At 37.7% G+C, this 14,854-nt stretch overlaps 1 protein-coding gene across 1 annotated transcript in view; it reads left to right on the plus strand.

The window, feature by feature from the left end:
- The first annotated feature begins 10,603 nt into the window (after positions 1-10,603).
- The window catches only part of LOC139719148 (fibrocystin-L-like), a 133,620-nt gene continuing 129,369 nt past the window's right edge, over positions 10,604-14,854 (plus strand). The window contains exon 1 of the mRNA XM_071630582.1: positions 10,604-10,677. Coding sequence (XP_071486683.1) covers positions 10,629-10,677 — 49 coding nt within the window. The 5' untranslated portion in view covers positions 10,604-10,628. The remainder of the gene's footprint in view (positions 10,678-14,854) is intronic.

A 14,854-nucleotide genomic window follows, 5' to 3' on the forward strand; every position in this document is an offset into this window, starting at 1 on the left:
AGCAATGCCTCTTTAACTGTGTCAATTAATAGTATATGCATGTACATTATCCTTGTATTAGTGTATTTAGAATTTATCTCTTGTATTAAAAAAAAAAACCACATTAATGATGTAGTATTAATGATGTAGTATAGTGTATTATAAACAACTTTGCAGAATGTAGTTAAAAGACATTATGAAGTGCAAATGTGGCATAAAGTTTTTGATGACATTTTTTCTGTATACAATCTCCAGTGTCGAAGGCTTAAATAAGTTAAGATAATAAGTATTGATTTACCTTGGAGTAATCTACTCATTTCTTATGACTTGTGCATAAGAAAAACCTAGTGGAATTTCATATTATGATGCAACCTAGTCCTTCCATTTTGTACATGAACATGTATATTCCCTTAACATCCCTGAACATGCATTTGAATCAAAGATCAACACTTTGAGGCATCCTAGTATGTGAGGGGATGTGGTCTGACCTATTTTAGATTTATACCACAGTAAGCATTTTTTAGATGTCTGTCTGTGGCGTGTGTGTCTGTGTGTCTGTGTGTCTGTGTGCGTGTCTGTATAATGTCTGTCTGTGTGAATTTCATCCTTGACAGCTTCCAGCCATTTAACCTGAGTGTGTTTTAGGAATACATTTTACTGCTAAAGGCAAGTAGACTAAAAATCCTGTAATCTTTATTCATCTTTTTTGTCCCCTTATGGAAGCAAAGTTTTATAATATTTGGTTTCTTTTCTAATTTGTGAGGTAGGTGAAAGGGTAGATAAAATCAGTAAATTGCGCATAAGGCTTTTCCCCATGAGGTACATGGTATGTTATGGTGGTTTGCTTACAAAAGCAATCGCCAATTGTTTTATACATGTACATGTACTTGTGACAAGTGAGCATGTGGTCCATGGTAGATAGGATTTTTTTTTTTTTTTTTCGCACCAAATTTCATTTCATATGAAGATAGCATATTATCTTCACCCATTTTTATTTGTGTTGTTACCATGGAAGATAATTTCTGTAAGAACTACATCGCCATGCCCTGTGCTTAACCCTACTCCAACCTCTGAACAATTCTTTACCCCTCCCCAAATGTTTTTTCCCTGCCTCTGCCCTTCCTGTAGACTTTTATACATGACAAAATGGACTTGATTATTAGTGCAAAAGGCTGTTGTTTTGTTCTCTATTTTACCACAACCAAATATACATGTTTTATATGTGCTGTAGGTGATTAGTTCTTGCTTAATGGTATTAGTTTGATATTGTTTTAAGTAGTGCTTATTGCATACTGGATTCATGACAATTATGTATTTACCAGCCATGTTTAGATCTTGTAGATACATATCTTTATGTTCCATGTCGTAGAACTGTGGTGATGGGAGCTAGTGTAGAGGAATTTACTGTTTCATTTTACCATCTTGACAACTTTTGTCAATTATTGCGATATAAGTTGCAGGTGTAGTTGAAAGTGTCATTAGTTTGTTCAGATTGATGTACAATTGTCTACAGCATGCTATTTCCTCTGATTTTTAATCCATTAAGTCTGCAATGGAGACAGCGTGAGGATATATGTTGTGATGATGTGATGGGGTGGGAATGCTACTCGTAAACGTATTACTATCTGTGCATTGAAATGCCCTTGCTGCTTTATGGGTAATGAATAATAAATTGATCTTGATATTTATCTGAACTTCTGAAAGAAAGCGGTGTTAAATCGAGTGATTTTTATGACAAGGTTGACTGGTACTGTGTGATGAGTTCACATAGTGAATGATAGTGATGATAATGCTGTTGTATAGACATTATCGAAGCTGCTTCATCAATAATATATAGTTTATATATATATATATATATATATACTGTAATCATCTTATTTTTTACATCCAGTGTATATTGTCAGTTCATAATCTCCCACATGTATATTGTGCAATGCATATTTTCATCTATAATAATAATTATATGAAAGTCGGCATTGCACAATATGTCTGTGAGAGATGTATTGACAATATCTCAAGCAATCCTAGTCACATTACTGATGCTAAATGTAGAAAATATTACACATTCTTCTCACATAGCCATTCAAATTGTGTCTTCAGCAGCTGTTCACAACTGAATCTTCGTACATATAGCCTCCTAGCATGATGAGGAATATGGGGTAGCTAATCAATCACACAATCATTTACAATCACAATCAATCCAAGTGCGATATTCCCGCGAGTTTATCTCAAAGAGTTCTTTTGCTGTAAGAATACTAGGGAACTAAACTACTATTGTGACGTCATCGTCTAGCAACTATGTAAAAGGGTACTTTCTTTCATCTTTACTTATTAATGTATTTGGTATAATGAGGGCTTCCTTGTGGAGAGTGAGACGAATGGATGCACAAGTACGAGTTGTGTTGTCGGTCGAAATGAATTTTTGACGGATATATTTGGGGGAAATAAGAGTGCCACCATAAAAACCACCCTCAAAAAAATGGTTTATCAACGTTTTCATCTAACTGGGGACTGGTCAGAGGGATCACTAATTGAGTGTTGTCAGAAATCTTATTACATCTGCATCATGTGATTTACTTTCTCCAAAAACAATGGATTACCCCAAAGAATGAATTTTTGACACAGCAACAACAACAAAAAAGTCTCATCTCTTGAGATGTGATTCTGTGACGTAAGCAGTAAGCCCAGAAGGTACACACTGAAGATAGAACAAATTTTTAAATAATTTATAACTTGTGTGCACACAGAAAGACACACAAAACACACTCACACACACACACACACACACACACACACACGCACACACATATCACATCACAGTAAACTATAATGTAGTGTAAATATTTCCCCTATTTGATGTTTTACCAATATCATCACTGAATGTTTAAGTGGTACATGTAATCCCTATAGCAATTTTCCCCATTAGCTCATTCACATTCACCACCACCACCACCACCACCACCATCATCATCATCATCATCATCGTCATCACCTACATCATCATCATCATCATCACCACCACCATCATCATCATCACCACCACCACCACCACCATCACCATCATCATCACCATCATCATCATCATCGTCGTCGTCGTCGTCGTCGTCATCATCATCATCATCATCATCATCAAGCACACATTGATCCAATGTGCTATCCGAAATGTATCGTGTTGGTTATGTTTGTTGTTGGTTCTGCGCTTACCTTCACCCATCAGTCACTTGGCGCAAGTGAGATTTTGCATGAGTCTTCTAAAATTATTTGTTATTTAGTCATGCATGCAAAGACCCAATGAAAAAGGTACCCCCCAAAAATACTGAGATGATAACTCTACCAAGACATATCATGGAGCCCATGATTAGATGTTCATACTTCAAACAAGACAACATCAAAAATTGGATATTTCCTCTGACTCGTATATGCAGAGAGAGAAAAAATAGAGAGAACGCGAGAGAGAAGTAAAGATCCATAGACACGAAATAGGCCCTATAATCCATTTTTGTGACAAACTTCTACACTTTGAATTATAATTCAAGGAATATTTCATTATTTCTATCCATCATCACCTGCGATTTTGTAATTCAAACTCCAATGCGGCCATTAAAAGTTTATATTACACGAAACGTGTTTATCATTATTCTAGACGAGCAGTTTTATTTTCATCAGAGGTAATTTGTACGTGTTGTTAGATGCATTACATGCAAGTTTCGAATATCAACTATTACTCAGTGAAAATTGATAACGTATCAAAATCCATGTATGAAAATAGGGCAGGTAATTGGATGCTCGGAAAACGAAGTGGTAGTCATTTTGCAATTTCCGAGTCTATCGTTGATCATTAGGCCCTTACATGCGATTTCATTAATTGGATTTTTTCCTATGAAAAGATTTTAATCTTGTTGATTCGTGGATGCGATGAATGAAAAGCAAGCGTGAGCTATGTTCGACTTCATTTAGACTGTGAATCATACGTATCATGTAAGTTGAAGAATTATCTCGACAAAAAACAAACAACAACAATACACGTAAAGGAAACAAGACAACAAAACCCAATGCAGTCTAAGCTACAAACGTTTGTCCGTCGTTAGCAAGGAAACAAGAGAGCCATTATAACCGAGAATATTTCCATTCGGTTTCAAACACATGCCAGATTATACCCAACGCGACATAATATCAATGTTAGCACTGTGTCTACTTCATTATTTCCAGTCTATTGGGCTCTATGAAGAGAAAAGGTATCTTTCTCCTACTCCATATAGACCCATTCGGTTTCAAAACACTGTAACTTATTTTGACCACATTTGGGGGAGGTGGCTTTCAAAACAAGAAGAAAAGACGATTGGGCTATGCAGATGAGTCAGGTGTATTGCTATGTCTCTGCATAAATTAGCTATTGTTAGGCATACTAAAGTGACCCCCACCCCCGTTACCAAACTGCGGGATTGCGAAACCCTCATGCTATAGATTACAATTATGAGCTGTATAACAGTGGGAGCAAAGATGGCTGTTTCAAGGAAGACAAAAGACTCTCTGTCCCTTGACTATAGTATGGGACAAAGATGTGATTTTGTTTTGTTCATACCACGAAAGACACAGTTTCCCTTGCTCTAACGTCTGCATAGATTAAGGGTTACGTAACACGCCAAAACGCGGATGAGGGTACGTGATTATTGTTATGAAACATGGAAGAAATTTAAAAATATGCATTGGCTGCAATCGATGCAGAAAGTTTTGATTCTTGGTTGTTGTTCTTCTCTTTCACACAACGGAAATTTACACCATAGGAGAAAATCTTCAATCAAATCAACATTCCTTTGTGAGGGTTGCATGCAATGTAGGCTACTGGGCGGTATTCCTGTATGCAGATCGCGTTCCTCAGACTTCTTCAGGCTGTACACCACTGCAACAAAGAGAAACACTGACTCTTATCTGATTTCAAAAGATTTCAGTTACCATAGTAACAGCCCAAGTGCTAACACATTATTGGTTGTTGAGGAGTTATAGGCCTACTGGAATAAAAACTTTCAGCACAGAATTGGGTCGCTCCAGACCAGAGACCCGTCAAAAGCCAACCAAACGAGTGTGCTTATTCCGTTTCAATTCGTTTGAAGGAAAAACAAAACTTTATATTTGTATGTGATAGTGATTTTACATTCAAGATTGGAATTCATTGATACCTTTGTCAGCGTTAAAATCAATATGAAACTACCATCCAGGTAACAACAGAGAGAAAAGGGGATTACTATGAATGAGCTGGAATTTTGTTTGTTAATGCAATGAGTATGATGTATTTATGACATAAAACACAACAGTAAAAAGATACTGTGGGTAAAATCACATGCAATGTCCATGGATAAACGCAGATGGGACATTCATAAATGAGGTAATGATAGGCTATTGCCGCACGCTCCTTTCATTGCTCTGTGCGACAACAAAATCATTTAAAAAAAACACTTTGAATGAATATATTTCTAACAAAACTTGCGCATAAAAAGGTACCAACAGGAAACTCTTTTTTTAATCATGACCTAACACTCCAATAATTTTATCAATGATACAGTTCTTATTTCTAGCTCATAAAAAAGGGACGAGCTGTATGGACATCAGTTGAATACTTGAGAAACGACGACGTTACCTCTTCTAATTTACATTAATCTGTGATTGTAACTAATATTACTGTGTTTTGGTAACATAAAAATATTTAACAATTGATGTAAAATTTTGACTGAACAACAACGACAACAACCCTCCCCCATTTCTAGTTTGTTTAATTTAACTTAATAAAGTTCTATTAAAGTCAACATAAAGACATGGAGTGCCATTTACAGAACACTAAGCTCTGGTCTTGCGTCTTTGGTGATATTACAGTGGATGTCCAGGCGACTTTGCATAATTTGAAGTTTGAAGTTTGAAATTTCATTAGCAACAACATTTGAACATGTCCCTTTTCGGGTGCTGTTCGTTATTCCGAAGGTTCGCTATTCCGAAGGTTCGTTATTCCGAAGGTTCGTTGATCCGAAACTCGCAAATTCCCTATACCTAGAGGTTCGTAAATCCGAAAATGAAAAAGGGTTCGTTAATCCGAAAAATTGTGGCGTTTTTCCGAAGGTTCGTAATTCCGAAGATTCGTTAATCCGAAAATGAAATTCGGAACAATGAACCTTCTGAATAACGAATCTTCGGAGTAAAGAGCCTTCGGAATAACGAACCTTCAGAATAACGAGCTGTAACCACATTTTCAATCATAATACAATTGTATGTACATACATATATGAAAAAAATACTCATCTATTACTCCTTTACAATAACATGATTAAATGATGACATTTGAGATGTAAATATGATACATTTAGCGTAATTCTACAAATTTGTTGTTGTTAACAAGGAAACCAAAAGTTAGCACAAGTGCTAGTCGAGATTGGTCACCTTGATCTTCCTAAAAGCTAAACACAAAAGAAAAATTATTACATGGTTAGTTGAAATGGCTGTTAATATTTATACAAAGTACATCATTCATTTTCTAACATAGAAAAATAATTATACTTGATACAGTTTATAATATCTATTAGAGAAGGAAATCTGCAAGGCATTTACGAAATGTAGATCTTTTGCTTTGTTCACGCATTTCTCGTGGCACTGTGTTCCAAAGTTTTGGTCCTAAGTAAGAAATCGAAAATTGTCCCTGTGTGGTTCTAAATTTTGGTAAGTACAACATTCTTTTTTCATTTGTTCTTGTCCTGTAAGTATGATGCACAATTTGGCAATAGTCATACAGAGGGTGCGGAATAGTTTGCAGAGATCGTACATAAATGTTAAAACTGAGAACTTATGTAAACTAACAACATCTAGAAGTTTGAATCGTAGGAACAATGGTTCTGAATGTGTTCGTAAAGTCGAAAATGTTATAGCTCTCAGAGCCATTTTTGAGAAATATGTATACAATTTAAGTGAGATTTAAAATCATCCAGTACAAATCGACCGGTCCATGCATAGATTTGTAGAATCTATTGTCATCCCTGAACAGAGAAAGCAACACTCTGAAAACCCCAAAACAAATTTCACTGAACAAGGATGATGACATACAGCTTCACCATAAGAATGCACAGTGGGGGGTCTCACCATAAGAATGCAAAAGTATTAGGCTCACATATTTTAGAAATGTAGCCATGTGATTCCGTTACCTGTGTAGAATGTATGCATGCTTTCTTCTGTTCTGCTTCCTTGAACCCCCCCCCCCAACACACACACACACACACACTCATGCGTTCTTTAATATGGTGAAGCTGTTATGTCATCATTCGTATTCACTGTGGTTTGTTATAAATTTGAAAACACTCTGCATGTATTACTTGTTGCTAAGTTTCAGGGGCGGATCCAGGAATTTCGTAAGGGGGGGGGGCGCAAACAATATTTCTGGTGCTACTTCCGGGTTTCATTTCACTTTTTTCTTCTTATTTCTTTTGTTTTAACAACAGGGCGCCCCCCCCCCCCCCCCCCCCCTCTGGATCCGCCACTCAGTTGGGCAGCATAATTGTACGAACCTTTTAGTTATCTGGAACAATCTTCGTCATAAATGTGTGAATAAAATTTGAATAATTCATTTCAGTAGACCGGTGTATGCGTCGATTGCCGAAGATGCTGTGGTTAGGACTCGTCATTCGATCGTCATTCGTCATCGTATTTGTGGAATCCTGAACTCGTATATCAAAGGTATTGTTTGCCATTGGGAGCAGTGATTTGAAAAATGTCCGAGTTATCATATTAAATGCAAATATGACTAGATCAGCTGTATCACAAAACATCATACCATATAAAAATTTTGCAATAAAGTCTAAAATATAAGGAGACATTACTATTTCTCTCACTAAACCATAACTGCAGACGGTTTAGTCTAGAAACAATCTTTCGATTGTTCACATTTATTTGTATATTTAACAATATTTCACATTGTTTATAATAAATTGTTTTATTTGGTGTATCTATCCCTAACTCATATTTTAGAACTATTTTGAAGCACTAAAGGTGGGTTTTTGTTTCATTAGCAAATCGTAAATAATGCCTTTAAAGACGATTCTTCTTTTCAGATACATGTATCTTGGAAATAAGATGGTTTACTTCCGTAACTATTTAGGAAACTTACACAACATAGCAAATACTTGGCTCGCTTCCATTAACGTTAGTCATATCATGAATATCTGGAAACTGTGAAGGAGGTGGAACCGAGAGTGCAGTTCCGCACGATTTCCAGAGGAACTCCTTTGTCTCAACAAGCGGGGTGTAATTTCTCACCTCTCACAGATAATGAACGACCCCTATCAATGGGTCATACTTCTCGGTCTCTTTATCTCAGTTTCTGTGACGTCACTACCGATCCTTGGACCAATCACAACTCCGTGCTGTATAGGTCGTAGCTGACTGGTTGACAGTGTGATCTCCGGTCTTGAGGCCGAGGAACCACAGAGTTCTGTGCGAGGAGCGTGTGCGGGTGATCACGCGACAACCAGTCAACCGCGAAAAATAGCCTCGAGATATTGCCCCGGCAGTATAGCCCGTGTTGCATGCATCAAAAATTGATAATGATAATGATCTGTAACTTAGTACCCCCTCCTCTTCCCCGGCCTTTCCCCCTTCTTTTCTCATTGACCAGCATGTTACGGTGACAAAGAGAAGACAGGCACGATTGTTGAATTACGGCTTATCAACTCTCACGTCACTTCGCGTCATTTTTTACCTCATCACTGCCAAACCAAGGAGTGATTTTTCAGAACCCACCTATAAACTCCTCTCGGCTATAGTGAGTTACACTGTCTCACGTCAGTTACCTTTTCTCATCCCCCCACCCCTCCCTCTCCCCCCCCCCCCCCTCTCTCTCTCTCTCTCTCTCTGCAAAATATACGTTTGGTAATCGTGTCACGGATACAGGTATGACATTGAATCGTACAATGAGGAAATCCTGGAATGTAGATGTCAGATAAGGATTACGCAATACAGAATGACAAATAACCGATACCTTTTCGCTGAACCATAATTTGCACATTCTCAGTGATTATCCAAACTTTTATCGTTGCTATTCTTTTTGTTTTAATCACACGGAGGTAAGCACAAAACAGCGATTATGGTGATATGACCATGATTAATACAGGAAGGCTTGATTGTCGTTATAAAGAACACATCCCTTATGTTACTGGTCCCACGTTGATTTGAAATACTTGCTCCTGAACAGTGTGGTTTTCTTCCCCGACTTAAGCACAAACAACTCATACACAATCGAACTATGACACAGGAAGTAATGTAATAAGAAAAAAAAAATCGTTTAAATGAACGTATAGAGAGTTTGCTTGTGTACACCAGGGGTGTTTCATCAATTTAGTCAGCGCTGACAAGTTGTCAGTCTCTGACAATTTCAGTAAAATCCTTGGTTTTAACTGGCTGAGATGCTCTGGTCACTGACTGTTACTATGGTGATTGTCAGAGACTGACAACTTGTCAGCGCTGACAACTTTCATGAAACGGTACCCATCCTGACTGTTTGGGCAGCCTTTACCCCAACATAAACTAGTCCCGCATACACTCGGGCAATTGTCAACTTTTTCATTACCGTATATAAGTATATAGGTGACTTGTCCGTGCACAATAGCAAAGGCATATGGTGCGGAGATTCTTAGACGGTTTATCAAAAAGAGAATGACCCTCTGGAGGGTTCATATATACCTCTTGCCATAAATTCGGTCAACGACTATAATGGCGGAGTAGAGTTCACGAATGTCTTTAGTTTAATTTTGTCAGTGTGCTATAAACAAAAATCAAAGTCCATGACAATATCATTTCTTCTTATTCAATATCATAAATTGTCATTATAGTGTTCAAGCTGTATAATAGCCGTAACAATATCTGACTTTCGTACAGTGGCCAGCTGATTATTTGCCGTAAAGATGTTGATGGTTAAAGTTTGTTTGTTATTCAAAATTACTGAGAGCTTACTATAATATCTCCCCACCCCGCCCCCATCCGACCCATGCAGAAATCATCGGCTATCAATCACACCTATTGTAACGAGCAATATTTCGACGTTAAAGATTTTGGAAATTAATTTGCATGATAATGGAATAAGAATCTCTTAGAAAGGGTTGACTGGTTCGTTGCTGGTTTCACGCGACACCATATACGTCATACCCGCACCACTCCAAACCTGCCCCTATTTCTTTGCCATGCACATGTAGTGGAGCGCGAAGCCCCCATTTTCATAACCTGCCAATCCGCAGAGTGCATTTCTTCCAGAAAATAATTTCGCATCACGAATTTCACAGCGCTTCGTGCGCACGCGCTATACTATCAATGCCCAATTGAAGAACCTCCAAATTCAGAAACGAGTTGTGAGGCGCATGAGTGGTGATTACAAATACATTCAGCGCGTTATGAATCTCGGGTATATCATCCAAGTCTTCCTTCCTACTCATCAGTAAATAACAACGAAGATAACAGATTTCCTTTAACTGTCAAGTATTGAGGAATAAGTCATAATTTGAACTCATTTCTCTGATTTTCTCAGAGTAACCGCCTCCTTTTTGTCGGAGGTTTTTTTTTTATGATTGTGTTCTGACTGGCTATCGGTAACGTCGAGGAAAGCTCGGGGAGCTGCCGCCGTAGACATGGCAGCCGTACATCATCAGCTGGCGGTGATCACCATCTGCCTCCTAGGTGAGTCTCATTCATTCCTCTCATTTTTATTGTCTGCTTTTTTTCCCTGCCTTTTCCTGTCATACATTTCCTTTATTATCATATTTTTGGCGTAAGCCATCACCTACTTAACATTGATCTATCCATGTATGTATGTGCATGTATGTATGTCGTATGCGTGTGTTTCTGTACTGATGAGAGTGATATGTGTGGGTGTATATAGAGATAGTATCTCTATCTATTCAAGCTATTTGTGAGATATTTTATTCTTATTCAACTTCCTAGAGTTGCCAATCTTTGTTAGAGCTTTTGCTACCATACATATAGATTTTATGATAGGCCTACATATTGATAAAAGTACATGGTACAATGTATCCTTCACTAATTATATCGCATACGCAGCCTTTCAATCTAATGAAGGGAGGAGGTTATGTTTTCGTTACCGTTTGTTTGTTTGTCCGTGTGCAAAATAACTCAAAAAGTTGCAAACGGATTTAGATGAAACTTGCAGGAAAGGTTAAGAATGACACAAGGAACAGAAGATTTAATTTTGGCAGTGATCCGGAAATTTCGGTGGATTTTTTGAAGGATTTTCGACATTATTTTGGCAGGAAGGGTCAATGAACTTGGGAGTTCAAGCTGCGCAGTTTTGAGGTTTTCATGCGCGCACTAAAGGGCGTGCTCTGAGTTTCTGCTTGGGGAGGCGCGCCATACAGCTGATTGGGAAATCGGGCGATTTTTCAGCATGCATATTTTATGATGTATGGTTGGAAACTGTTGGTTGGAAATCACTGATTTCTGTATATGGAAGAGCAAGATCATCGGTGGAAAGTAGCTGCTTGGGGGGAGTGCTTTTCTAGTTTACTATATTTGTTTGTTTTGTTGTCGTTGTTTTAACTTAATTGAATCTCTTTGTTCAAATTTTAATTCGGGGGGGGGGGGGGACGATTTCTTGATCTGTCAAAGTTGACAATAACCCAATGCAATCTCCTTCTATTCCAATACGTGGCGTGGGGGTTTCCTGCCAATTCTGCCTTCACTTGATGATATTATGAACTTTTAGATATGTTGACTTAAAGCCCAAACAAAGTTCTGGTACGCCTGCAAAAGTTGTCAAATTTCGCTCCCAAATGTGAACGTATGCTTAGGAAATGTGCAGGATAACGATGTTATGACAAGATATTCGATGGGTAACGACGAAAATGCGAAATATTAACCAAAAAGGTTCAGTCTCAGAACTTACCCGAACGGGTTCAGGGTAAACTCGGACTCGGGGATAACTCGGCTTCGCTTTGACGGCGGGATGAGTTGTAATGGTTGTCCCTCTGATTGTACAGTGTTGTCCTATGGGAGCGGCCTGTATAAACTAGCGCTTCGTGTTCTGGCTACTCGCAGTATGGTCCGAGTTGTTACAACGCGCGCATCAAAAACCTCTTTGCGCGCATGCAAAATTAGTGTGCGCCGATCAAGCACCTCTAAAACAATCAAAGGCGCTTGATAAACAACGACAAAAACTCCAAAGACCGCGCGTCTCAGCAACTGAGGACCGCGCGCTGTCATTTTTGTTTTGTTTGTACAGGATTACGTTATCACGTACTCTCCTGTCCATTCAGTTAGGCCTCATGTGGTATTATGCAGTGGCCAGTAGAATGTGGCGATCACGAACTGTGTGTGAATTGTCTGAAGTAGGGTCGAATTTTTCCCGAGACCGAGTTAGTCTAGAGCCTTCTGGAATAAAAGTCGGTTTTCCTACTATTATTATTTTTCTCAAAATACTCCAAACCGACTCATCATTCCGGCAAACCGCGTCAGCCAGGTAAGTTTCTCAGTGGACTCTTTCGATATATTGCAAGAAAAAATGATATGGTGCTAGACGGGTTCTCAAGCACTTACCGAAACTTAGTTTTCACTTTAAAGAGATAATATAACTGTATAGTATTGGTTGAGGTGAGAAGTCAGCCTTTAACTTTTTTTTTTTTGCATGGTATACTTAGAAATCACTTTATGAAATGTTAAAGAGCATACAGTAAGAGGAATTCAGAATTCATTTGATGATAATCGGCTTACAAATTGCTGAGATATCGGATAACAATGTGAAAGTTAGCGATCGTGATAAAAGGTGGACCCCACTTTTTATCATGATTGCATTGTTTTGGATATCTCATGGCATTTCAAAACCAATTTTCGTCAAATAAACTTTGAATTCCTCTTAGAATTATATGTTCTATTTAATAATATATTTCTCATTACCTCAAAAATTCATCATCATAAAACGTTGCAAACCTGTAGCCCCATATCAACCGAACTGTACCGTTCCTTTAAATTGTCTGGATCTCTAACTTCCGTGCCTTTATCAGGTGATGAAACATTCCAGCAGGCCTGGATTTTAGTATCTCGTCGGTATACGAACTTCAATGACGTAATGCTTAGCGCTATATTGTTTCTTCTCTTCATGATGACTTAAAGGGATCGTACAGTTCTGGTTGAGACCTAATTTCAGGTTTCTAACATTTTTAGGTGAGATAATGAGAAATCTCATATGAAATATGAAAGAGCATGCAATTTTATGAGGAATTCGATGTTTATTTGATAAAAATTGGTTTTGAAATGGCTGAGATATCCAAAAAAGAACGATTCTAATAAAGTGTGGGACCCACACTTTGTAACGATCGCTTTGTTTTACCTTGTTTTTGGATGTTTCAGTTATTCCAAACCCGATTTTCATCAAATAAACTTTGAATTCCTCTTAAAATGGTATGCTCTGTGCTATATCATAAGTGTTTTCTTGGTATCTTGCAAAAATTCGAAAGCCTATTTCTCACCTCAACCAAAACTGTACTATCCCTTTAACCCTTTTGTGACCGAAAGCGTTGCTATCAGGAATAACAACAAAGTTAATGTAGATCACAGTGGGAGTAAGACGGTTAATCTAACTTCAACTATTACTTCTCCCCTCATGGAATCAGTCTGTGTCTTATCGCTATGAAGACTTTCAAAGTCAGCGGAAGACCCGGCCAACATATTCGGAGATATCACGTTTATACACTCAAGCAGATTTGTCAAATATGCTGTTATTAAATTACCTTGCAGAATGCAAAATTGCACTCTACTTCTTTGTTCGATTTTGTTACATTGTAGTTTTTATGGTCATACAATAAACATCCGCTGAGCAGAGCACAAAGGAGGGGGGTGGGAGAAGCTAGAGGAAAAAAAAATACAAAAAAGTAATGCCATCGGAACGCCGAAATGGAATAATGACAAAGCGGTATCTTTTTCGCAATTCAGTCAAGAGGTCGTTTGGCTTTGATTTTTTTCTAAAACTTGCAAGGTAGCTCTACATTCATAAGACATGTCACGCGTCTTTTGACCCGTTTTCATATAGTTTGAACAGAGAGCTATATAGGCGATAACAATGTATAGTGATACATTTAGCCTATTAGAGACATTAGGCTCTATATACTATCAAATTATTTTAGACCATTGAATTAGATACGAGGATGTATCTCCAATGGGTGTGTGTGTGTGTGTGCGCGCGCAATATTGTATGTGAGCGGCGGAGATGTGTGTCAGAAATGGATTCGTTTAGTGGAATATAAGCATTTTAGGTTTTTGTTTTTGTTTTTTTTCATAACCATTCCTATATCAAAATGTCACTTCTTTCGCTCTGAGAGTGCATAAATACAGACAGCTTTCTGAGCCTTTACGAGTGGATACGTGAATGATGGATAATATATTGTAGTTCAAAATGTATATATTCATCGTTATGTATTTTTAAGTTTTTTTTTTTTAATATACATGCCAACGCGAGTGAAAATGCATCTACACCATAATCGATCGTATCATTTTGATTTACACGTCTACGAAGCTATAAACATGATAAACTTCGATCAAAACAAGTCTAACCTTTTGTAAATGCTGTGAGTTTGCTGCATGCATCCCTCGATATTAGTCCCTTTTTTTATTAAAAAAGTAAACCATTTTCGCGATGGCTGATTGCAAGACAGATGCCTAATAAAATTGATCCCTCTGAATATAAGTCTTATACAGGATGTTATATATATATAATGTTTGATCGAGTTAAGCAAATTAGTTTAATTTCAGTCGTAAATTTCGTAAGGATTCATATGCTCTTATCAAACTCCTCATGAGACTCATAAGTGCAAGTGTTTCGTTTACGGCCAAATGTATATAAAAAGCA

Source organism: Diadema antillarum, unplaced genomic scaffold (assembly GCF_040938485.1).
Source record: "Diadema antillarum isolate AM-2024a unplaced genomic scaffold, OU_Dant_1.0 scf00000105, whole genome shotgun sequence".
In the NCBI taxonomy this organism is placed as follows: Eukaryota; Metazoa; Echinodermata; class Echinoidea; order Diadematoida; family Diadematidae; genus Diadema; species Diadema antillarum.